We start from the raw sequence: 27,784 nt of genomic DNA, 5'->3' as shown, positions 1-27,784 counted from the left end.
CTATGCAATTCAAATGTTTGTTTTAATATTTCCATGTGCTAATATTATGACTATTCTCATAGGAAATATTTGTTGTAGAAAATGATGTTTTAATTTCAAAAAGCAAGCTGCTTTTGTCTCAATAAGAAATGGACCAATGGCCAATAGAAAAAATTGGTAATGAATTCAGCAGACAGTACATAGAAAAGAAAATATAAATGCTTCTGAAACACTTGAAAAAAATTCAGCTCATTCAAAAGAGGAATTCAAATGAAAATGAGACACTATTTTTTTACCTGCTTAGCAAAGATCTAAAGGGTTGATGACACACTGAGTTGGCAAAGGTGTGGGGAAGCAAAACTCCTATATATTCCTAATGGGAATATTCTAGGAAGAGCAACTTGACCATATTTACTAAAATACAAATGCACATACCCTTTGGCCTAGCTATTCTATTTTTAAGACTGTAGGCTATGGATATCCTTGAAATGTGTGAAATGACATGTACATAAAGTTATATACTGTTACAATGTAGCAATAGCAAACATTGAAAATAAACTAAAGGTTCACTAATTTGAATGTTGGTTAAATGACATATGGTACATCCTTAGAATAGTATGCAACTTTAAAAGACATGAGAAACCTCTTTAAATACTAATATGGAAAATAATTGACAGTATATATCATTAAATCGAAAAAAGCATGATGCAGAATCAGTGTGTAGAGTATGCTACCTGTTAGTTAAAAAAAAAAAAAAAGGACAGGAGGAGAAAAGAAAATACACACACACAGAGACATACATACAGACACACACACAGAGACACATACAGACACACACACACACACACCCAGAAAACAAAAAACAGCTGCCATCCAGTTGATCCCGATTCCTGGTGACCCCATGTGTGTCAGAGTAGAACAGTGCTCCACAGGGTTTTCAATGGCTGTGACCTTTTGAAGCAGATCTCCATGACTTTCTCACGAGGCACCTCTGGGTGGATTCAAACCACTAATCTTTTGGTTAGTAGTCCAGCATGTAATCATTTATTCCACCTGGGAATTCCTACACATGCACACACACACACACACACACACACACACACACACATAAATATCATAAATATCCTATCCCTGGAATGCTACCTAAGAAACGGATAATCTTGGCAGCTTATGGGTAGAGAAACTGGGTGGTTGAAAGAAAGAGATAGGGGAAGGAGCATTTATGGTTTTCTATGACTTTTTATGACTTTGAATTTTGCACCACAAGATAGTATTATCTGTTCAGTCATGGGAAGATAAATTTACTCTCAGCCTTGTAATAAATAATTAACTCAGTATGACCTCACTGAGCACTAATTAATTCATTTTGTACAAAAGGACTGTAACAGATACTCTTAAAATTAGGAACATAAATAAAAGCATATTCTGCTCTTGGGAGAGAAAAGTTAACTTTAAAATATACTTCAGAATGATATTTTACCACAATAAAAGTTAATTCCGTAACCTCCAGACCAATATCTTTGAGGCTGATTCTAAGGGATATGACAATATGGATTCTTAAAAGCATGGTTTATGAGAATATAGAAAAGGAAAGAGTGAGCAGAAGGAGTCAAGATGGATTAATCGGAGATAGCCCTGACTTCTCCCTCCCTTCACATCTACTCATATGCTAAAAGAATCCGTTGCTGTTGAGTCTATTCTGATTCATAGCGACCCTATTGGACAGAGTAGAACTGCCCCATAGGGTTTCCAGTGCTGTAATCATTATGGAGGCAGACTGCCACATCTTCCTCCCTTGGAGTGGCTGGTGAGTTCAAACTGCTGACCTTTGGGTTAGCGGCTGAGCGCTTAACCACTGCGCCACCAGGGCTCCTTTTCATGCACTAAAGGCCCATTATTTTTATTATGTAGATATTTCTTAAATAAATGGCTTTCAAACCTTTTTTCACTGACTGCCAAGTAAGAAATATATTTTACATTGCAACCTTCTTTCTCCTCTCTCTCTTCTCATCTATCATTTATTTATTTTAGTTAAAAACAACAGTGTCACTAAATACTAATCTATACCATAGGAGATAAAAAAAAAAATTTTATCTCACAGTCTGATAATTTGTATTATATGCTACTATACCCTATACTATCTTATTCTATTTCATTTCACCCATTAAATTGAGTTCACAACTCACCAATGGGTCACCAGCAACAATTTGGAAAACAATTCTTTACATTATCTCCTCCTCTTTGTCTCAACAGCCAGAGTCTTAGTCCAGGTCAATGTTGCTCTTCAACAAACTACCTTGGAGCTTCCTGAGTATATATACTTTGGTCCTGTACTGTGCAAATCCATCCTCTGTGAGTTTGCCTGTTACCTCCCTTTAATAGTTCCCACTTCTTTCAAAGATAATGTCTGAGATCCTTAGGACCGTCAGTTTGTCATACTATGGTGGCTTGGGTGTACCTATGATGCTGGAAGCTATGCCACTAGTATTTTAAATACCAGTAGGGTCACCCATGGTGGACAAGTTTCAGCAAAACTTCCTAAGACAGACTAGGAAGAAAGGACTGGTGATCCACTTCTGAAAATTAGCCAATGAAAACCCTATGGATTACAATAGACTGTTTCCCAGTATAGTGCTGAAGATGAGCCCTCTAGGTTAGCAGGCACTCAAAATACATAGTGGCTGCAACAATATTCTCAAGCATACCAAAGATCATGAAGATGGTACTGAACGTGGCAAGATTTCATTTTGTTTTGCATGGGGTCACCAGGAGTTGGAAGTGACTCAAAGGCAACTAACAAAAATGATTTCCTTAAAATGGCATCCAGCCTCCTCAAACCTGGCCTACACTTCTACATTATTGAACTTGCATTGCAAACATTTCTGCACTGATTCTATTCAGTACATTGAGGCATATTTATACATCAACTCAACTCTAAGTAACTTGAAGGTGAGAGTCACCTTAACATATTAGGACCTTGTAGTTAATCAATAAATGGTTTGTTAGCCAAAGAGAAATTTCATTGGTTTAGCTTCATGTGTTTCTTTGCCTAGAGAAGTTAATCAGGAATATATGCAAATGAAGTTCATGTGGTTTACAAAAATACATTTGATAAAGTTTGCAAACGTATGCTTGTGGGCAAAGTGGAACAATGTGAACTGGGTATGAAATAAAACAATTAGAGTTTAGTAACTAATTGAATAATTGCAGCCAAAAGGAAATGATGTTTCAATTGAAGTCAGAATAAATGGAGGTTTCCAGTGATGAATTGTAGGGTCCAGTCTGTTTGAGATTTTTTTTTTACAACAGCTTATAGAAGAAGCTATAGAAGACAGACATATAAAATCTGCAATGACAAGAATCTTTGACAGACTGCAATAAACCGTGTGACAGAATCGGGACCCAAAGTTTCTGTGCTCTCTATCCTCACTATCAACTGGATTGATGAGTTAACAAATTTATTAAGACTTCAGTCAAGTAGTTTGGGGTAAGAACAGGTTGGTTTTCTTTTGTGGGGAGGGGTAGAGTGAGAGGTAGGCCAGTAAGTGGGTCAGAATAATCCGAATTGAGGCAGGATGGCAGCGAGTAGGGGCAGACTGGGTTCAGTGAAAATGTAGGAGCTGGAAATCACCAGAGGTGAACCAGAAACCAGGCTCAGGCCAGCAAAGCTGCTTGCTGATGCTACCTCCCAGTGGTAGTGGGTTTCTTGTGTCTTCTCTGCCTTGGCCAGGACTGAAATAGGAAATGGAAGGCACTTAGCCTAAAGGTCAGGGACCTCAGTGAATAAGCCTCAGTAGGGCCAGGCCGGACAGCCCTGCATCCAATACCAAAACGTTGACTGCAAAAGTGCAGGACAGAGGAGATATTACCTAAAAGCAGCACATGTGGAACAGAGTTTCAGATTTTAGATACTAGTAAGTTCAGAGCGGGAGTCCCTGGGTGGTACAAATGTTTAACATGCTCAGCTACTAACCGAAAGGTTGCAGGTTCAAGTGCACCCACAGATGCCTTGGAAGAAAGGCCTGGTGATCTACATCTGAAAAACCAGCCATTGAAAACCCTGTGGAGCACAATTCTACTCTGATACACATGTGGTCACCAGGAGTCAGAATGGACTTGACAGCAACTGGTTTAAGTTCAGAGTGAGTCCACAGTGTGATGCGTGCATTGAAGGCGTGAGGACTTTTTAAAATTTTTTTTATTGTGCTTTAAGTGAAAGTTTACAAATCAAGTCAGTCTCTCATACAAAAATTTATATACACCTTGCTGTATATACTCCTAATGGCTCTCCCCCTAATGAGACAGCACACTCCTTCCCTCCGCTCTCTCTTTTTGTGTCCATTCTGCTAGCTTCTGACCCCCTCTGCCCTCTCGTCTCTCCTCCAGACAGGAGATGCCAACATACTCTCAAGTGTCTACTTGATCCAAGAAGCTATTCTTCACCACCGTCTTTTTCTATCCCATTGTCTAGTCCAATCCCTATCTGAAGAGTTGGCTTCAGGAATGGTTCCTGTCTTCGGCTAACAGAAGGTCTAGGAACCATGACCACCGGGGTCCTTCTAGTCTCAGTCAGACCATTAAGTCTGGTCTTTTGACGAGAATTCGGGGTCTGCATCCCACTGCTCTCCTGCTCCCTCAGGGGTTCTCTGTTGTGTTCCCTGTCAGGGCAGTCATTGGTTGTAGCCGGGCACCATCTAGTTCTTCTGGTCTCAGGCTGATGTAGTCTCTGGTTTATGTGGCCCTTTCTGTCTCTTGGGCTCATAATTACCTTGTATCTTTCATTCTCCTTTGCTCGAGGTGGGGTGAAACCAATTGATGCATCTTAGATGGCCACTTGCTAGCGTTTAAGACCCCAGACAAAGGGGTCTTATGTTTGAAGGCATGGGCTGTGGTGAGATAAACTTGGCTGTGTTTTGGCAGCTTAAAGAGTGCCCATCCATAGACTAAGTGGCTCCTCTTCCCTCTCACAGAATGTCCATCTCTCCTAGAGTGGCTGTCCCTGGGGTATGACCCTGGAGGTACATGAAGACGTAGATGGTTTTCATGGAATCACTTTCTAGATTCTCAATTTCTACAAGTGTCAGGGTTTGTTCCCGTGCTAGACACATCATTCCAATTATCCTTCCTACTTTTTGTTTTAATGATGGCCCTTCTCCAACTGTACAAAATAAACGCATACCTCCTCTGACCCATCCCAATGGCACATTGTCCTGAAGACGTATTTACGCCAAACCAAAGGACACTTCGGAATATTGGTGCCTGTAAAGCCTCCTTTAATCAAGGTACCATCAACCACTCATCCATTTGTCTCATTAATAGATTCACTTCCAATAAAAATTCACTGAGTATGTTTAATAATTATTTATCAAAACCTGCAAATATTTAGGTTATCTGTTATTTAATATGTATAGTTGTTTTTAATAATTGTAGATATGACTCAATCTAAAGGATTTAAAGAATACTTAGAGCCTTATAGTCACAGGAAATTGTTCTGAAAAGTTGAAAATAAATCCACATAGATATATTTGTCATGGAGAAGTATGATAGAGTGGCTAATAAAAGACTTTACAGCATAAATATATATTATATTAAGATATAATTCTTTGAGGAAGTAGAATGGAAACATGATTTAAAGAAGAAAAAGGAATGACATAAAGCTTCTATTTATTAAAGATGAGCTTGTTCATGTATTTTTTTTTAAATGGACGGTGTCATATTGCTATGGTATTTAGATTCCACTGGATGCATTCAAAAGAATAATGCAACACTTTTAAATATCAATATTTGCAACATGCCAGGGGGAAAATAGACGCCAGCTTTAAAATGTGCAAGAAGATACTCAGTTTTCCAGAAACATTTTTAGAGTTTTATAAGCAGAATGATTTGAGGACCACTGTAATAGAGGGTCTTTTGGAGCCCTCCCACTTGGCTGGGCAGGGGAGAAAGGAAAGCACTCTTCTCCCCTCACCCCATGAACAAACCAAAGAAACCAGATCCATTGCCCTTGAGTCAATTCCCACTCATAGCAACAAGGAAACACTAAAAGCCACAATAGTTTCCTCTTGGCCAACAAAGTGTTAGTCCTATTTGAATTCTCTTTTCCCAAAATTCTCAATTTAAGGAACTCTTCTCAGGTTGTTTGGGTGTCTCCTTAAACAGGCAAGTTGGGTTGATTAGCAATGAAAATCTCCTGACCATCAGGTATCATTTTCGGAAGGATTGTCTGGTAATGACTTTCTGCTCTCTTTAGAAAGTGAAGTATTTTGCAAACCTAATTTTCCTTCTAAGGAGCCCTGGTGGTGCAATGGTTAAGTGCTCAGCTGCTAACCAAAAGGTCAATAGTTCAAAATACCAACTGCTCCGCAGGAAAAAGATGTGGCAGTCTGCTTCTGTAAAGATTTACAGCCTTGGAAACTCTATGAGGGAAGTTCTACCCTCTCCTTTAGGGCCACCTTGAGTCAGAATCGACTGGACAGCAATGAGTTTAATTTTCTTTCTCAGGGGCTTGTACTAAAATTCTTGCTACAACAGGGTAAGTCCTATTCACCATCTTTTTCTATTGCTTTAGGAAACGTGCTCCTACGTTAGTTTTGCTTTGATCCAATAGAGTCCTAGGGAAATTGACTCCATTTTTCATTTTTTATGAAGTCAAAAGTAAGGTGAAGAAAAGTAAGTGAATTAAGCAATTTTATAAAGTCAGCATGTGTCAGAGCTGGGATTCAAACTTGGGTCTTTTGTGTCTCTTCCTGTTATGCTACCTCAACTCAGCAATGGTTTTTGGGTTTGTATAGAGATGGAAAGAACAATGAAGAATTATGACATCCAGTGTTCATAGAAAAAATCAGATGCCTAATTCCACTTAAATACAGAATTACCCGTAAACTCCCACAATCTCCAAGGTTTATCAGAGCCACAATTATACTCTTGCCCAAAATCATCCTAAATTTAGGATAGTTTTTAAAGTTCAGTGAATCCCTGTCTAGTTACATGGTGAGCGAGGATATTGTGCCTTTTTGACCAACAACTTTAATCCTCTATTTTTCAGGACATGTTCCATAGAAATATTTTTATGCCCAAGAGAGAACAAACACTGAATTTTTTTTTTCTTGGAAAGAAGATTAGATACAGGAGGACAGGGTCCTTTTCCCTATTCCTCATCTCCCCATCACTACTCTTTTTTTTAGTTATTGCAAAAATATATATAACTCAATATTTGCCAATTTGACATTTTTTACATGTACAATTTAGTGACTTCCATTGCATTAATCATGTCATGTAATCATCACTATTCTCCATTGCCAAATTTCCATCGCCATAACAGAAACTCAATGCTTCCTAAACAATGACTCCCCATCCTCCCTCCTTCCCGCCTGTGGTAACTACTAATAAACTTCAGCCTTTCTACATTAGCCTATTTTAGAAATTAAATTTCATATAAGTGGGATCATACACTATTTGTCCCTTTGTGACTGACTTATTTCACACAGCATATTGTTTGCATGGTTCATCCATATTGTAGCATGTATCAGGACTTTGGAAACCCTGGCGGCATAGTGGCTAAGTGCTACGGCTGCTAACCAAAAAGGTCAGCAGTTCGAAACCACCAGGTGCTCCTTGGAAACTCTATGGGGCAGTTCTACTCTGTCCTATAGGGTCGCTATGAGTTGGAATCGACTGGAAGGCAACAGGTGTTTTTTTTTTGTTGTTGTTGTTGGTTTTATCAGGACTTCATTTCTCTTTCTGGCTGAGTAGTATTCCATTGCATGTATATACCGCATTTGGCTTATCCATTCATCTGTTGGTGAACACTTAGGTTGTTTGCACCTTTTGGCTATAGTGACTAGTGCTGCAATGTCATCTCCCCACTGCCATCCTCTTAAAAAAAAAAAAAAAAACAACTAAATCAGATATCTCTGTCAACCTAACCTGAGGAAAAAAAAACCAAACCCAGTGCCATCGAGTCAATTCTGACTCATGGCGACCCTATAAACTACTCATCTATTTAAGGGAATGCTTATTTGAAGGTGAATTATCTCATTACAAACAGTGAACTAGATGACATTAACCTCTGCAAAGCTGATCTTGTGAAGACTCACAGCAATGCAAAGGCCAAGAAGGTTTTCGGTGTTCAATTTCTTTAAGTTTCCGTCACTGCAATCATGCCCTTTGGTAGTTTCCAGTGTAGGTTTGCCATTATGGGCAATTATGTTTCTTATACGGTAAGGACGAGCCAGCAGAGCAGCATGTTGCGTTTATTTATAGACCACAGAAGGAAAATCATTCTTGTGGGGAAGAAAAAAAATACCTCCCTGTCATAAATATGAATGTATTTCAGTCAGTAAGCCTTAACTTAAAATTATGTGCCCCCCCCCACCCCGACCTCATATTTTAATAAAAAGTTTGGAAAGCAGTAGTTAGGCAGTTTTATGTCAGATAAATAGTATACCTCTAGCTCATTATTGAAAGCATTCACTAAAGATTAAAAACATCATAAGGCTCTTTATAGAAATTTTAACTGGTCTTTGGATCTTGGCATTCAATTATCATTTCTGAAATCTGAAATCAACATATTTTATGTCTACATTGAGAGTACATTTGAAAATCCAAATTCAAAGCCCTGCCTTTTGGTGGGCTGACGGATGGCAAAGGGTTGCGATTATGCCTAATTTTCACCCTCTACATCATGAGCTCATTGATTATGTTTCTCAGCTTGCTAAGGGTTCTGGGAGGTGATTTTCAAGATGAATATTGCTATTTGCAGGATTTCCTGAATAGGAATATTTCTGGAGTAAATTGCACAAACCAAGAGATGCGCAGTCAATTTTCACTCCAGCATAAACAATATATTTATTAGAACATTGCCCTTCAGGCTTTTTTTATTTGGGTTTCATTACACAGCTAGCTGCATTTCATCAATAAGCATGAAGTGCCAAGCAGGCAAAACTGAGGCTCACAGAGGGTATTACATATTTTTTTAACAAGTACTCAGAGATTGACTAGAGAAAACAAATGATCCGGGTGGTAAGGCCCTAGGCCCTTTGTTTCAGAGATAGCCATAGCCACTACAGCCAGAGCCCCCTCCCCCCTCAAAATTCTTTGAAATTAAGAAATGGAGGCTACTTTCTTTGCATTAACTCGTTGCTAATTTTTCTTTTGTCTTTGACTTTGCTTATTGTGTGAGTGTGTGCTTTTTAAAATATTTTATTTATCTATTTTTTGTTGAGCCTGAACATTTTTAAAGGAAGTTTCTTTCTCTGTGTTAAATGAGGGGCATGTCCTCAAAACTGTTTAAAAACTTTCTTGTTGCTTTTCAGTAGGTTAAAGCTAAGTTGCCTTGAGCCAGAAGTCACTCGATGGCAACTAGCAAGAACAGCAACAAAGTTGAGTAAAGTCCATTTTCCCATCTTATTTTAACTGTAAAAAGGTTCAATCTCTTTAAGCAGAGACTACAATTAGCTGTAAAGACTAAATCACATATCTTATAGCAGAAGAACTCATGCCATCTTACTAAATCATTTATTAGCCAGTGAACAGAGATAGAAGCTAGACAAAGAAGGATAAAGAACAGGTAAGTTTTTAAATTATTCACACAGGTTACCACATCCTGAGAATTATGGGGAGAAACTCTTGAATCATCATCTATGCAGATTTCTGTTCTTTTGTACCTTGAATACAGCCCATAAACCCGTTGCCGTTGAGCCGATTTTGACTCACAGCGACCCTACAGGACAGAGTAGAACTGCCCCATAGGGTTTCCTGGAAACCCAGGTGGCATAGTGGTTAAGAGCTACAGCTGCTAATCAAAAGGTCGGGAGTTAGAATCTACCAGGCGCTCCTTGGAACCTCTATGGGGCAGTTCTACCCTGTCCTACAGGGTCGCTCAGAGTCAGAATTGACTCGATGGCAATGGATTTTGATATAGTGTTTCCTACGCTATTATCTTTACAGAAGTGGACTGCCACATATTTCTCCCATGGAGAGGCTGATGGGTTTGAACTACCAATCTTTCAGTTAGCAGCCAAGCTCTTAACCACTCTGCCACTAGGGCTCCTGGATATAGCCACAAGCTGGAAAAAAAAAAAAAAAAAAAGCTATAGGCGTATTTTTGAAATCTGCACTCCAGGGATGAAAAACTCAGAATATGCACACAAGACTGAAGCCAAAGGAGTTTTACTGCCAGGAAAAAAGCAGCTGCCTCTCCCCTCAGTGATTTAGACCAAGCTGCAGGAGGCAAATATCATGACTCTCAGAAACTACACACAGCCATGAGAACGTTGACTTGTAGCTTTGATAAAGGAAAGTGATTAACACAGCTGACAGCGGCTTGCTCTCCAAACTGCAGGGACTCTATGGGGCCATGGATAAACTAAGACTCAATGCTGGTTTTCGACATTTGGGAGCTGTTCTGGCAGGCAGAGATTGGGACTAATGTCACGTTGGTTCAGTCAACAACATCCATTTGTGCCAGGAGACATTGTTATCTTTCCTCTTAAATATAGTCAATGCATAGGGATAAAACAAAAAACCAAACCCACTGCGGTCAAGCTGATTCCGACTCATAGCGACCCTATAGGACAGAGTAGAACTGCCCCATAGAGTTTCCAAGGAGCATCTGGTGGATTTGAACTGCCAGCCGCTTGGTTAGCAGCTGTAGCACTTAACTACTACACCACCAGGGTTTCCATGTATAGGGATAGCTAGGCGTTTAATCTATTTTTCATCACTGTAATGAAGAGGCATATTTTAACCAAAGGTTACATTTAAAAGTAGAAGGATGTGCTTTTTCTGGGGAGTTACAAAAAGCTACTTTCTGGTGAAAGGCTTATGGCCTTTCCTCCTCGCAGTATTAACTCAAGGAATTTTTAAGAGTATACTGGATCCAAGATAACTGAGAACCTGGATAAAATTATTGTGTGCTGGATTAAGAAACCGTAGTTCATTGTTGAGATTGTGTATTGAGTAATGAAAAATCAGTATTGATGAGACGCAGTTGTACAGGAAAATTGGACCTAGTCGTATACCTCTGAAGACAAATTGTGTAATGTTGTTGTTAGCTGCCTTTAAGGCATTCCCAGACTCATGGCAACCCCAGGCACATTGAGACTGGAACATTGTGATCCATAAGGTTTTCACTGCCTGATCTTTTGAAAGTAGATTGCCAGGCCTTTCTTCCTTGTCTGTCTTAGCCAGGCAGGTCTGCTGAAAACTGTTCAATTTCATAGCAACATGCAAGTCTCCACTGACAGGTGGGCAGTGGCTGTGCTTGAGATGCACTGGATGGGAATTCAACCCAGGACTCCCACATGGAAGGTAAGAATTCTACCACTGAACCACCACTGTCTCCCACCACAGACTAGACAGGTGGAAAAGCTGAAGGGATCCCAGAGCTGATGGCTTCCCTGAATTTATGTGTCTTGTAGTCACCCAGTCTTACCCCTTATGACCATGTGTGACCCAAGTGCAGGATGACTAGGTCATTAGAAGCCACACCTGGGAATCAAAAATTCCACTATGCCATCATTGTGCATGCTGTGTTGTTATCTGTCCTTTCTTATAGCCAAGTAAACTTGGTACTGGGGGACACCTACCGTTCTTCCTGAGTTTGACTGTATCTGCACCCAACACCATGCCACCGGCTGAACAGCCTGGGTTTTGCACTGGCTAAATGATATCTATCTCTAAAACGTCAGGAAGAAGTAATGGAAAAGTAATGGAGTTCACTTTGCGAATATACCTCATTTTAGTTGTAGCAAACCCTCCCCTCCTTCTCTCCTTATATTCCCTCAAGCCCATCTCTTCCAAATTTTCATTTTCTTTTCTACTACAGACTTCTTTTTGTCACTTCCCTTTCTTCTAACAAAACAGCAACTAAATGGAGATAAAAATGTTAGGCTTGTGTGTTGCTATGATGTGGAAAGCTATGCCTCCGGTATTTTAAATGCCAGCAGGGTCACTAGTGGTGGACAAGTTTCAGCAGAGCTTATAGACTAAGACAAACTAGGAAGAACAACCTGGAAATCTACTTCTGAAAATTAGCCAGTGAAAACCCTATGGGTTACAACAGAATACCGTTTGATAAAATCCTGGAAGATGAGGCCCCTAGGTTGGGGAAAAAACAAACAAACAAAAAACATTGCCGTCGAATCAGTTCTGACTCATAGCAGAGTAGAACTACCCCATAGGGTTTCCAAGACTGTAAATCTTTATGGCAGCAGACTGCCACATCTTTCTCCCATGGAGTGGCTGGTGGGTTGGGACTGCTGACATTGTGGTCAGCAGCTGAGAGCTTGCCCACTGTACCACCAGGGCTGGCACTCAAAATACACAGTGGCTATAACTTGGCGTGCAATGGGCTTGAGCATGCCAAGGACTGTGAAGATGGTATAGGATTGGGCAATGTTTCATTCTGTTGTACATGGGATCACTGTGTACAATATGGTTGGAGTCAATTCAATGGCAGCTAACAACAACAACACATTAATTAATAGGTTGTGCTTTCAATTGAATTGGTTTATTTGACTGGCTAGTTAATATCTTAAGCCCCTAAGGAGATGCAAAACAGGAAGAATCCTCAGAATATGCTTCTAAGAAGGGAGAAAAATAAGGAATAATCTATGACAACAGGGACACTAAATGGTGGCGATGGGGGCGCCCAATTGGTAGGTTGGTCTGGAGCCCAGGCTTACCTGTAGCATGTTTATCACTCTTCTGATTGCCTTACAATTTTTATTCATTAATTCAAAAATACTTACAAGTAACTCCCATATACTTGGCCCTGGGCTGAGGGTGGTTGGGAAGTGAATGTGGGAGTGGTGATAAAGAAGAGTCCCCTGCTGTCAAAGAACAGTGTAAGAAGCACTCAGGTCTGTGAACTTTAAGTGCCATTTAACATGAAAAAGGTTGGAGAAGATGGATACGGAGGTTTAAAAGAAATCCTAAGGGAGATTTGAATGATATTTAGGGTATGGAAGAAAGCTTTGAAGAGGCAATGACATCGACTTAGGTCTTGAAAGATAGAGAAAAATTTACCAGGCCAAAAAGAAAAAAGATGTTATTTTAAGAAGAAGGAAGGTCAAGAACCCAGGCAAAGCATGAAACCACATGGATCTAAAGATGCCATATAATTTGGTGCAGCTGGAATAGAAGCAAAGGTTGTTGGTAATTGAGGAGAAGTGAGAATATCGGCAGAATAAGAAAATGGAAACGTAAATTTTCTGGGAAGGACTTTCAATGTCTACTAAAGAACCTAGACTTTATTTTGTAGGCACCTAGTGGGGAAGTAGTTAAGAGCTCAGACTGCTAACCAAAAGGTTGGCAGTTCGGATCCAGCAGCCTCTCCTTGGAAACCCTATGAGGCAGTTATACTGTGTCCTATTGGTCACTATGAGTCAGAATCGACTTGAAGACATACAAAAAAAAAAAACGATCTCCTAAGTGATTTCGAATTTACGTAAGGGATGAATATACAACTATATATCAAGTGCACTTAAAGTAAGAATGAAAAAAATGAACCAGAGTAACAAATATGAGGAAGGCATTCTAGTGGTAAGAGGTTAATGAAAACACTGTTGTTAGTAAAGGCTGGAAGACAAACAGGAAATGGTAGCCAGATAATAATAATAATGATGATGATGATTATAACAACAATGATGAGAATAATAAGGAAAATTCACAAGTAACTTAGTTCAGGGATATTGCCGTTATTTTAGAGAATAAGATTTAAAGCAAAAAGCCTGTACCTTAATGTCAAATGGTCCTGTTTGATTTGGTTGACTGTAAATTTCCAGCTGATTCCTAATAGGAGACAGCCACAGAAGCAGATGATTTAACTCCTCTTCAAACTGCCCAAGGTCTCTTATGTGAGCCTCAATTTCTTCTTGCTTCTCAGGTAGATCTCTAGAAACCTGAAAGGAAAAAATAAAAATATGGGAAAATTTTCTCATGGTGTAAAGCAAAAAGGAAAAAGAAGTATTCTCAAAATTATTTCTTATAAAATAGTTACAAAATGTTATGGACATATACTAATTTCAGTATTTTAATAGCATGATATTAATTATGTGCATCTTTTATAGTAGCATTTAATACATGTATTAGAAATTGTTCATTTATCCTCTCCCTAAAAATTCTAGGCATTGTAGATACTAACGCCTTCTTGAAAATTCAAAAACAAAACACATCCACACAAATGCACACCCAACTGATGCCAGGGAAGGAATACATTATTCATCTACCCGCTCAGTTGTGCATTATATGTCAGGCTCTGTGCCTTTGAGGTTATAAAAATGAGTAAGCCCAAGTTATTCAGCATTACTGTCAGATATCTAACAGATCTAAATCTCAAATGCATGAGAGTTATTTTCAAAGAGCATCATAAAACACAAAGCAAACCAGAACTATAATTTTTGTTTGTTTAGCAACTACTTTCTTCCAATATACTTGCTTCTATTTTTCTTTCCTGCAAAGCCTAACCAAGGAAAATTGATGAGGTAAGAGTTTTGTGAGCTATAGTTTGTGAGCCCTATTGTAACCAAGTATAACAGAAGCAAACAATTGGGGTGAAAAGTAGAAATGATGTTTGGATTTGAGTAGAATATAACAGATTGATTATAGGTTATTTTTATTATGGGCTTGGTATGTGCCAAGCACCGTGTTTGGACCTTCCATGCTTAGGAGCTATGACGAGCTACAGCTGCTAACTGAAAAGGTTGGCAGTTCCAATCCACCAGCCACTCCTTGGAAATCCTATGGGGCAGTTCTACTCTGACCTGTAGGGTTGCTATGAGTCGGAATTGACTCGATGGCAACGAGTTTGTTTTTTGGTTGTTTTTTAAATCTACCTAACAATCCTTTGGAACCCTGGTGGCGTAGTGGTTAAGTGCTATAGCTGCTAACCAAGAGGTCAGCAGTTCAAATCCACCAGGCACTCCTTGGAAACTCTATGGGCAGTTCTACTCTGTCCTATAGGGTCGCTATGAGTCGGAATTGACTTGACAGCACTGGGTTTGTTTTTTTTTTTAACAATTCTTTGATAGAGGTACTATTTAAAAACAAAATCACTTTGCCATTGGGTCAATTCCGACTCATAGTGACCCTTTAGCACAGAGTGGAACTGCTCCATAGGGTTTCCAAAGAAAGGCTGGTGGATCTGAACTGCCAAACTCTTGGTTAGCAGCCGAACTCTTAATCACTGCGTCACCAGGGCACCACAGATACTACTACTATCCTGATTTTTACATAGATGATAATGCTGGTATTGAGAAAGGTTAAATAAAGTGGGAAGCAGTATAATATGGTGTTAAAAATTGTGGGGTCTAGAGTTAGGCTGAAGTCCCTGGGTAGTACAGTTAATGTGCTTGACTGCTAATCAAATGTTATGGATTAGAGTCCACCCAGAGGCACCTCAGAAGAAATGCCTGGTGATTTCCTTCTGAAAAATCTGCCAACGAAAACCCAGTGGAGCACAGTTCTGCTCTGATATACATGGGGTTGCCATGAGTCAGAGTTTGCTAGACGGCAACTAGTTTAAAGATAGGCTAAAACCCAAAGACCAAACTTGTTGCTGTAGAGTTGAGTCTGACTCATAGTGAACCTGTAGGACCAAGTAGAACTTGCCCCATAGGGTTTCCAAGAAGCCACTGGTGATTCGAACTGCCAACCTTTTGGTTGGTAGCCATAGCTCTTAACCACTGCGTTTGGTTTTAAATCCTGGTTCCAGCTCTTGTCAAATGAACACAATGACAGTACCTGCTTCATAGGGTTCTGGTGGGGATTAAATAAAGGAATCCATAAAAATAGCTTAGAACAATACTCTGTACAGTAGTGAATAAAAATAAAGTCTTTAAATATTAACTATTATTGCCCAAGTTCTAATGGTAAGGAAAGAGCCAGGATAAGTAAAAGTAAAGACTTTTTCTTTAAATTATCAAGGGTTAAAACAGGAACACAGGAATAAAGGATGTGAATCCACAAGGTCAACTTTTATGATATTATTAGTAACAATATCCTAATAATATATTACACTGTAATGCAAATATGTCATAATATACATCTATTACATGATAATATTATTATGATATTATGAATAGGAGTACATTTAAAAGTTAACTATGTAAATATACTAATATACTAGTGTATCATAATGTTCCATAATTTAGAGCAATAGTTTTATATGCTTTTGAAAGGGCTAATTAACATTAGATTCTTTTCACTGGTCCCAAGAGTTTTGGGGTAAAAAGGAGAAACATGGATAAAACAATCAATCAACTGATTTATAGGGAAAGAGATCTGACACATGCTCTTTGTCTTAGCTATCTAGTGCTGCCATAATAGAAATACCACAAGTGGATGGCTTTAACAAAGAGAAATTTATTCTTTCACAGTCTAGGAGGCTAGAAGTCCTAATTCAGGATGTCATCTCTCGGGGAAGGCTTTCTCTCTCTATTGGTTCTGGGGGAAGGTCCTTGTTATCAATCTTCCCCTGGTGTAGAAGCTTCTTAGCACAGGGGCCCCGGGTCCAAAGGACACGCTCTGCTGCTGGCACTACTTTCTTGGTCGTATGAGGTTCCTCTCCGCTCTGCTAGATTTTTCTCTTTTATGTCTTAAAAGAGATTGTCTGAAGATACAACCTAATCCTGTAGACTGAGTCCCGACTCATTAACGTAACTCCCTCCAATTCTGCCTCATTAACATCACAGAGGTTAGGATTTACAACACATAGGAAAATTACATCAGAGCACAAAATGGAGGACAATCACACAACACTGGGAATCACGGCCTAGTCAAGTTGACAAACATTTTTGGGTGACACAATTCAATCCATAACATTATTATATGCACACAGTGTGTATAATGAAACATATTGCATTTCCATGATTGTGTATAATGTATGTATATGCATGAGTAAAGAGCTGACATCTGACCTGGGCTGATGTTGACCAGCCTGGGACTAACCTTAAGCCCCCACAGGACTGTTTCCTTAGAAATGCCAACTTTAGGATAAGTGGAGAATGTTGGGCCTGCTTTGTTTGCTGTGTGGAACTGCACCTAGATTGGGACGAGACATGAGTTGCAATACAGGCCCTAGGTCTTTGTGACTAAATGGTATAAAAGATTGATGGGAAATAGAGGTTGTGGCTTCTATTCAAGGTGACCCTGACATCTCTTGGATCTCATTCCCGGCAGCCTTTCCCTGTGTGGGAGAGGGTGCAAAAGAAGCTCCATGTTCAGGTAGCTGCCAGACTTCTCAACAAAATGATGCTGCTGTATCTGCTTCATTGCCTGCTTCATATCCTGCTACAAAGCCAAGTGAGGGGCAGTGGTGGCTCAGTGGTAGAATTCTCTCCTTCCTTGCAAAAGACCCAGGTTTGATGGCCAGCCAATGGAACTCATGCGCACCACCAGCCCATCGGAAACTCAACATGGGGAATGTTTCCTTCAGTTGTACGTGGAGTCTCCATGAATCGGGGCCCAACTCAACTCAATGGCAGCTAACAAAAACATAAAGCCAAGTAAATATTGTACTAAATGAAGGCCTATTTGTTTTTTGTGGGAGTTCAAACCCCATAATCCCATCTGTGGTGCTGTACTATGTTTGTATATATGTGATGGGTGGTATCATGAATGCAATTCTATGTATATGACATATAATCTAATAATGCTCACAACTTATTTTTTCCAACATTTAAAAGGATATAACTAGAGTTTTTTAATATTTTTATTGGGTCGTTTTCTACTCACAAGTACATGCGAAAAGCATTTTATGGCTTCAACTAACAGCGTCTAAGAACCTCTATTTTCTGAAGCTACTGGAGATAATAGCCATCATATTTTCCTAAAATCTCTAAAATCGGTCTATGAACACATTTTTATCTGATCAAAAGTAGCTTCCTTTTCCTTTAGGCTTCAGATGTAAGCACAGAAATCTGTATAGCGTTTAAGTAAGGTTGTTGGTTTCCTTCTCAACTGCTTTGCTCACACCTCCCAGGTTTCAGGGGTACAACAATCCCTGAACAGAAAACAGCACAAGTGGTGAGAAGATCTGACTAATATCTAGAGTAATTAAATCATAGCTTATAATGAGACTTTGGACACACAAGCAGTTTTCAACGTAGTTATGAAGTCTGCATTAGGGATAACCCTATAGACCTTATGTTTCCCACCATCGTAGTATTTACCTCACTCTATTTTAATTTGTTATTTACTTCAACCTCTCTCACTGAGGTTTGATTTATGAATGAACTGGCTTCCTATACATGATAAACTTTCAATAAATACCTGTTGAATGAAAGACAATTTACAAATTCAGGACTAATTAATTAATTATTTTTTAATGTATGGCTAGAAATATCTGTCTAGACTACCCATCCACATAAAAAAATGTAAATTTTCTCCTCAAGTTAAACAGCTTTAGTTTAATTAACAAAAATATTAGTAAATTGGACTATATAAAAACTAGAAACTTCTGCATGCCAAAGAAAACCAAGGCAAAATTAAAGAACAAATGACAAACTTGGCAAATACATTTGCAACTCAATCTCAGTCAAAGGCCTAGTTTTCCTAATACATATAAAGAAGAAAAAGAGCTTCTGTAAATTAATAAGAAAAGGCAAAAAGTACAAAAGAAAATTACACAAAAGCTAGGGACAGTTCACAGAAAATAAAATACAAAGGGACTTTAGACATAGGACAAGAAGCCCAGCCATGGTCATAATGAGAGAAATGAAAATCAGAGCTTCATCCATCATGTTAGCAACAACCCAGCTCTGAAAACATCCCACGCTGCCAAGGCTGTGGGAAAATAGAGACTCTCACACATGGCTGATAGGATGCATCTATTGGTGCACCCAACTGGAAGACAGTTCGTGACTCAGAACTTCTAGGAATTTATCTTATAGATACATTCACAGGCACATGAAATGGCATATACAGGTTATTCATTGTTTATGATGACAAGCCATTAGAAGAACAACCTAAATGTCCAGCAACAGAGAACTGGTTAAATAAATTATGACTCACATATATGATGAACATATGGTCCATGTAAAAACTGAAGAAGATATTTCTGTTTTGAAACAGGAAGACCTCCAAAATATATTAAGTAAAAACAAATGAAGATACAGAAGAGTACACCTAGTATGCTGTCATTTTTGTAAAAAAAGAGACGGGAGATTATTTATATTTGCATAAACTATTTCTGGAACTGAAATAAATGCTTGGTGAGAATAGGAGCAGATGGGGGATAAAAAAAGCAAAAAACAAAACAAAAACAAAAATGGACCAGTCTATTCTGACTCATGGAGACCTCATATGTTGCAGAGTATAACTGTGCTCCATAGGGTCTTCAAGGCCGTGACTTTTGAGAAACAGATTGCCAGGACTTTCTTCCAAGGTACCTCTGGGTGGGTTTGAACTGCCATCCTTTAGGTTGGTATTCCAATGCTTTACCTCACCTAGGGACTCCTAGATAGAGGGTTGGGTGGAGATTTTTCAACATACTTTAAATACATTTTTTGAAAAATGTAAATGTCTTTGCAAAAAAAAAAAAAGGTGGGGGTAAGTTAATTTTAAAAGAAAAATGATCAGCTTTTCTTCTTACCACTAAATATTGGTGAGAAATTGCACTTTGTATATTTTAATAATGAATCATTATTAATAAAAAAAAATAGGCGATGGTATATCTAAAGAACAGATGTTCTTAATATTTTCCTATGACAATTTCACAGGGTTAATAGTAGGGTGGAAATTGAGACCTTCTAACAGGTAATTTTTGTGCTCCCCCTCTCTTTCAAAATAATCATAGGGGTTGATGTCTTCTTCAATATGTCATGGAAAAAGATAACAGGTGTGAGTAATTTATGATGTTAAGAGTAAGTTTTATGTCCGTTTCTACACGTCTTAAAATAATTTCCTTTTGCCGTTACTACTTCACATTCTCATAAAAATATAAAGACACAAAAACTTGACTAGGAAAACACATCATTTTCCCTAAGCATCTTTTTAAGTATTATAAAACCATATGCTTCATGCAATATGTTCCCTGTAGTGAAAGAAAACAATTAAATATATCCAGTTTCCTTATGTGTTAATATAGTATATAACCAAATCTTGACCTAATTTCACGCAAGATTAGCTTCCTTATTCTTTCAATTTCTGATGTGTTGAAGCTTTAATATTAGCATAAAGAGGTGCCTGTTTTAAAAATAAACAGATACTCGATTCTGACTTCATACTTTACACAAAAAGAAAATCTAGAGAAATTAAAGCATTAAATATAAAAAATTTTTTTAATAACAGAGCCAGAATAAAATATTGGTGTGGGGAAGCCCTTTAAAAGCAGAAAGGGATATGAAAAACTATACAATATAATATTTTTATGGTTCATCTAGAAATTAAAGCCAATAAGCAAAGTTAAAAGCAAATGACAACTGGGGATATTTGCAACACCTATCAGATGAAAGGGTAATATTCTTACTATATAATGTACTCTAAAATGGAAAAAGGACATAAATAGGAATTTGACAAAAAAAAAGGCAAACAAGCAATAAAAAAGAAAAAAAAATTTAACCACTATGTAATCATTGAAATGAAAATTAAACAGCAACGATACAGCATTGTTTAGCTATTATATTGTCTCTTGTGAAAAGTATGCGTCAAAGTTCTGGAAAATAAGCACTCATAAGTTTGTTGGGGAAACCCTGGTGGCGTAGTGGTTAAGTGCTACAGCTGCTAACCAAAGGGTTGGCAGTTCAAACCCGCCAGCCGCTCCTTGGAAACTCTATGGGGCAGTTCTACTCTGTCCTATAGGATCGCTATGAGTTGGAATCGACTCATTGGCACTGGGTTTGGTTTGGTTTGGTTTGAAGTTTGTTGGAAGGTAAATTCTTACATTTTAGAAGTTGTTTTTGACAATTCATATAAAAACAAGACTTCTGTGCAGAAAACTACAAACATTACTAGGAGAAATTAAGGAAAACCTAAAAAGTAGAGGAATATACCTTGTTTATGGATTGGAAGGGCCAATATTGTAAAGATACTAGTTCTCCTCAAATAAGTGATAGATTCAATGCAATCCCAATAGAAATCACAGCAGCTATTTTTTAATGAAAGCCGACAAGCTGATTATAAAATTTATATGGAAATGCAAAGGGCCAAGAACATCCAAGGCAATCTTGAAGAACAAAGTTGGAAACATATGTTGCCAGATATCAATATTTATTATAATTAAGTCTGTATAGCATTGATGTGAGGACAAATAGACTATAAACTGTTGCCTAATTTATGACAATGCTGCTGCTGTAGTTAAGTAGAGAGAGGATGTCTTTTCAATAAATGGTGCCAGGTTAATTGCATATTCATAGGAAAATAAAAAAGATTCTTAAATTCTACTTCCCACCATACACCCCCCCCCCACAAATTAATTCCAGGTTGTTTGTAGATCTCAGTGCAAAAGATAAAACCATAACATTTCCAAAAGAAAAGAGACAATATCTTAATGACTTTCAGGGAAGTAATTATTTCTTAAACAAGACATAAAAAGCACTAGCCATAATGCAAAAGATTGATAAATTGAACTTCATTAAAAATAATAAATTCTGTTCAACAAACAACACAGTTAAGAAAACAAAGAGAGAGAGAAAAAAAAAGACACAGTTAAGAGAAAAAAAGCAAGGTCCAGGATGGAAGAAAATGTTTGCAATGCATATAATTGACAAAAGACTAGTATCCAAAGAACTTCCACATCTATAAGAAAAATACAGACAACCATATTTTAAAAATGAGCAAAAGCTTTGCATAAGCACTTCACAAAAAAGATATAAAAACAGCATGACTAATTAAGGGATTGCAAATTAAAACACAATGAGATACCAATTCATATCTATCAGAATGGCTAAAAGGAAAAAAAGATGGAAAAGACCTGCTCTTGATGACAATGTGAAAAAACTGAAACTCTCATACACTGCTGGTGAAGAGTGAGTTGGTACAACCACACTGCAAAAGTTTATGATGTATTTGCAAGTCCGAACATGCATATATTATTACATGCCCCAGCATTCTACTACCAAGTCCACTCAAAAGAAACGTGCACACATACTAAGCAAAGGACACAACAGGTCATAACAGTATCCTTCGTAACAGCCCCAAACTAGACATGGCCTAAATGTCTATCAACAGTGGAATGGATATACTGTGGTATAGTCACACAACGGAATATTGCACAGCAAAAAAGTATATGAATTACGGCACATACAACAACATAGATGACGCTCACAAAAATAATATTGAAAAAAAGAAGCCAAATATTAGGACATACACAGTATGATTGATTCCATTTATGTTTAAGTTCAGATGGGCAAAACTAATCTATAACAATGAAAGTCAGAAAAGTTGTTTCCTTTGGGTGAGGGTAGTGGCTGAGGAGGGGTTAATGATTGGTAAGGGGACTGAGGAAGGCTCCTTCCGAGATGTTCTAATTCTTGATCTGGGTGGTAGTAACACGGGCGTGCTAACTTAAAAACTAGACAGAGGAGAATATCAGACACATACATAGAAACATGCAACAAGAACGTTCAATTCTGTCATTCACACTAGGGAAAAACTGAAACAAAATCCTCTCAAATAGAATAAATTACATCCATGTAATGGAATACATGAGGCATTAGTGGGTCAGTGGTAGAATTCTCACCTTCTATGTGGGAGACTTAGGCTCGATTCTTGGCCAATGTACCTCATGGACAGCTACCACTTGTCTGTCAGTGTGCTTTCCTATATCATGTTGAGCAGGTGTCAGTGGAGCTTCCAGACTAAGAAGACTAGGAAGAAAGGCCTGGCTGTCTACTTCCAAAAATCAGCCAATGAAAACCCTATGGATCATAATGTTCCAAGTCCTTTGTGCTCGAGGTGTCCACGAGTTGGGATGACTTGATGGTTTTTAATGACAACAACATCTAATGGAATGCTTTGCGACCATTAAAATACACATTGGGAAAAGTATTCTATTATATAGAAAAATATTCGTGGCATAGTAATTAGTAAAAAATAGGTTACAGAGCAACTAGCGTCATATAACAACGTGTGTATAAGTTTTTGTATGAGACACTGAATTGTAAACTTTCACTGAAAGGACAATAAAAAATGTATAAGAATAAGTTATAAAACCACACATAAATTATGTCTCAAAATTTCCATGCGTACTTTACAATCAATATCTACACTTAGATACACACACACATATTTTTTCAATGATGGGAAATACATGCACCAAAATGTAATAAATTTGTGGATTATGATCAATTTAAAATCATTTCAAAATAATCTTTATACTATTGTTTAATCAATAATTTCTATATCTTGGTAGCCTTGCTATTAATTTTATAAAAGAAACTTGGATAAAATAAGTTGTTACAGTGATTAAAAAATAGTATATATTTAATGTTTGTTGCCCTTTCCATTTCAGACCTTCATCACATTTTGTGAAAATTGCCAATTTAGATAAGTAGTAACTTCCATGATAATTCAACCCATTTCCAAAAATTTAATTATAAATTCTGAATTCTGAATTTTTCTTAATTAAAAATATGGATGATAGGTGATTAAATTTTAACTTGCTTTTAAAATTCCTATCTCATAGAATTGCAAACTAAGTATCAGGTGAACAAAATTTTAGATGTAAAATAAAATTATAAAAATAATGAAGATATAGGTGAATATTTTTATAATTTTGGTAGTAGGTAAAGCATTTTTTATGCCTGTCACAAAAGTAAAACAAATATTTTTATTTATTTTAAAATAATATTTAAATCTATATGATTTAAAATTTATGAAGTGGTAGATTTAAATCCAAAACCAAATAAATCAGTTACATAAAAAAATCAAACAAGCAAAAGAAAAATTAAAAACCAAAAAACAGTCTAACTTAAAGAATTTGATAGACATTCTTAGATAAAAACATTCTCACAAATCAATAGAAAAGCTCAACCAAAAAAAAAAAAATAGGCAATGATCAGGAATAAACAATTCATGGAAGAATTATAATGGATCTGTAAGCCTTATATTAAAAGCTGTTTAATTCACCAGGAATCATATAAATGAAAATTTGAACAGTGTGGTATCATATTTCCACCTATGGACTTGGCAAAGCTTTCAAAAAGGACCTTGTTTAATAACACAATTGTTCCATACAACGGCAATTGTGCAGAGAAGTGGGTCTTATCATATACTGCTGGTCTAACAGTGATGGAGTTATCCTTGGGGGTGAGGCGGGGAGTAGATGGGTAGAGTCATGTAGTACATACCCAAAGTCTTACAAAATATTCCTATACTTAGACTAGAGATTCTACTTCTAATAATTTATCCTAAAGCAATAATGATGCACTCATTTATTAAGCTACAATAATGTTAACAACAGCTTCACTTATAAATAGAAGACATTTGAAACAGTTTACCAAAAACTAAAACCAAACCCTTTGCCGTCCAGGTTATTCCAACACATAGCAATCCTATAGGACAGAGTAGAGCTGCCCCAAAGGCTGTAATCTTTTCTGGGTTAAAAGGTTTATCTTTTCTTAGTTGCATTTTTGTTTTTCTGCAATGAACGTGTACTATTTTTAATTTTTAAAAATGGCTGTTTGAAATATAGGTGCACATGTATACTTCTTCTATAGAAATAGGTAGTATTTGCATAGTAATTACAAAGTTTCAAGCACTGTTCTAAGTGTTTTATACATATCAACAGCATGTAATAACAACAACCCAATGCGGTAGGGTTGTTTCCATTTTATAGATGAAAAACTGACACAGAGAGGCTAAGTTTCTTACCCAAAGTCACACAGCTGGTAAATGGTAAGCGAGCTAGGATTTAAACTCAAGTGTTCTGACTTTGAAGCTATACTCTTGTGTCCCATTCTCTTTAGTTATGTGATTTTGAGAACCTACTGATATGAATACAAAAAGAAAGTCTGCCTTCTTCAACAATGTTTCTTAAATAAATTCCTTTAGTTACTGGTAGAGCCTTATTAGAATTTCCTCATAACTTTTGAAAGCATGAGGGATGATAAAGTCCCATTGTCCTTGCAACTACCAAATTCAACTTTCAAAATTGCCAATTACTTTTTATTCACTCACTTAAAATCATACGACTGATTCCCAGTTGATTCCAAATTCTTCAGCTGCCTTTCCTTTTAAAATAACCCTCAACAGCCTGACCTTATCCTCCATTCTTTTCACCTTTGTAATAACAAAACTCTCCATTTTGGTCAAAATGGTGCCCTCATTTTTCTTAACATGACCATTGACCTTATCTCCTTTTGTATCTCTGTCAGCATCTACTTTCCCATTAATTTTTTTTTCCTTCAGTAAAAGATCTCTCTTCTTAATTGACATATATAAAAAATCTTACCCATCTTTCATGGGATGGGTAAAAAAAAGTGCCATCTCCTCAGTGAAGATTGTCTGATCCTTCTGGATGGAAATAATCATTCTCCCTAATAATTATCTGCCCTACCACTTTAAATCCTGTCAGTTATTGCCCTTTTTCTCTATTTTATTGTTCTCGTGTCTTCTTCCCTTGCCTCTCCCCAAGAGCTTAAACACACACACATACACACACAGAGACACATACACACAAACAGGTACAACTGAATTTTAACATCTTTGTTTGCGCTTGAGCACCTTTCTCTTATATGGGTTAGCATTTGTTGAATGAACATTCCCAGAAACCAATTATTTTCTAATAGACAGAGAAGATGGAGTTGAGGATTAAAATCCAGAACTCTCTAGGAAGCGCTTACATTCTCATAAATGTCACATTTTCTAACACCCCTTCTTTAGTCTGTGTGTGAAACGTTCGAGTTCCCTAGAAGAGTCACAAGAGGTCTTTGCCTGGCAGCTGTATTGGTGAAATTTGATTTGAGGAACACAGGAGTACAAGGGGGCAGGATCTGGTCAGTCAAGGGAACTAAGAAACATGTATAGAAAGTTCAATTCTTGGCATGTTTTCTGTCAAATATGTTGATATCTTGGATTCTGGGGCTGGAGAGAAGACTAGAGATGCATTAATTACACTACTGATAGCAACATTGTCCATGCAATTAATTTAATGAATATTTATCCAGCAACTACTTATGTTCCAGTCACTGTCCTAGACACTGTCTATAAATTTATTGCTTCCTTAGTTGATTCAAGCTGCCCACTGTGTGGCTAAGACTAAACCGCTGCTGCCAACACCCTTCCACCCTGAAAAAAGCTAAGTAACAATGCACTCTTAATGGATCTTAAACAAATATCCCTTTGACACCAAAAAAAAAAAAAAAAAAACTTCCCAAATTTAGTAATGTCATTTAAATAATCCATAAAGATAATTATGTGTCATTGGATAAAACAGGAGCCCTGGTGGCACGGTGGTTAAAGTGCCTGGCTGCTAATCTAAAGGTTGATGGTTGGAACCCACCAGCCACTCCACGAGAGAAAGATGTGGCAGTCTGCTTCCTTAAAGATTACAGCCTTGGAAACCCTATGGGGCAGTGTTACTCTGTCCTACAGGGTTGCTATGAGCTGGAATCAACTCAATAGCAGTGGGTTTGGTTAGGTTTGGTTTGGAGAAAATGGACGTGGTATGAGACATTTGGAGATCTCACTTAGCCTCATATTTTTTTTTCAACTTCAATAAATTAAAGCCATAGAGAGCCAGAACCTAAGAAAGCTGTATTCCCAGACCCAATACTCAATTCTTTTTTATAATTGGTCCCATGGAAAATATCCCTCACTAAACAAACAAACAAAAAACCCGTTGCTGTTGAGTTGATTCTGACTCATAGCGACCCTATAGGACAGAATAGAACTACCCCATTGGGTTTCCAAGGAGTGTCTGGTGGATTTGAAGTGCTCACCTTTTGGTTAGCAGCCATAGCACTTAATCACTACACCCCCAGGGTTTCCATCCCTCGCTAGGAGGCCATTTGTTTTCCTTCCCTTTGGGAATTTAATAAAATGATAATGATTATAAAACTGGAAAATACATTACAATTACATGTCACCAGACAGTTATGAATTATAAATTCATATACAATTTTAAAGTGATCAATTACAATTCATTTTTAGGACCAGCATCCCCCCTCAAACACACACACACACAATGGCATAGCTACTGGTATTTTTCCTTTAAAAATGAGTGGATTTTATTTTAAACTACATGTACTTTACTTACAATGCTTATAGATATACATTTCCTATATTACTTCCAATTTTAAATAATGTAATAGTGATGTCTCCTGCCTCAAATCACAGTGTATATTAGTTTCATTGTATCACAGTTTTATTACTACAGCTGGATTTGTTATTGTTGTTAAAGATCTGAAAGGCATAATTCATGGTGAAGTGAGTGAACATTTCTAGAGAGATTTCAGAGTCAGTAAAATTTGATGTACAATAAATAGGTTTTCAGTCCTTGGAGAATTCTGTCCTTATTACCACACTAAACCCATACTGGCTTTTAAATAAACCATGGTGTTCACAAGTAGTATTCTTGTTCATTAGTTTCTTAGTTTCCAGTAGAAGCAATGAATTCCATGGTAAAATAATCCTTAAAGATACACATAATCCCATTGCCACTGAGTCGATTCCAACTCATAGCGACCCTATAGGACAGAGTAGAACTGCCCCATAGAGTTTTGAAAGAGTGCCTGGTGGATTCGAACTGCCCACCTTTCATTTAGCACCTGTAGCTCTTAATCACTACGCCACCAGGGTTTCCAAAGATACACATAGTGCATGGCAAATATTTCTTGACTTATTTACCTTGAATCAAATCTAC

At 37.5% G+C, this 27,784-nt stretch overlaps 1 protein-coding gene across 12 annotated transcripts in view; it reads right to left on the bottom strand.

Moving 5' to 3' along the window:
* DMD (dystrophin) overlaps positions 1 to 27,784 on the bottom strand; it is a 2,447,064-nt gene that overhangs the window by 858,173 nt on the left and 1,561,107 nt on the right. For all 12 annotated transcript variants that reach the window (XM_049872854.1, XM_049872851.1, XM_049872858.1 and 9 more), the window contains one exon: positions 13,719 to 13,883. In XM_049872854.1, coding sequence (XP_049728811.1) covers positions 13,719 to 13,883 — 165 coding nt within the window. The remainder of the gene's footprint in view (positions 1 to 13,718; positions 13,884 to 27,784) is intronic.

Source organism: Elephas maximus, chromosome X, assembly GCF_024166365.1.
Source record: "Elephas maximus indicus isolate mEleMax1 chromosome X, mEleMax1 primary haplotype, whole genome shotgun sequence".
Lineage (NCBI taxonomy): Eukaryota > Metazoa > Chordata > Mammalia > Proboscidea > Elephantidae > Elephas > Elephas maximus.
The sequence above is the reverse complement of the archived record's forward strand: the minus strand, read 5'-3'. Positions and strand labels throughout refer to the sequence as shown.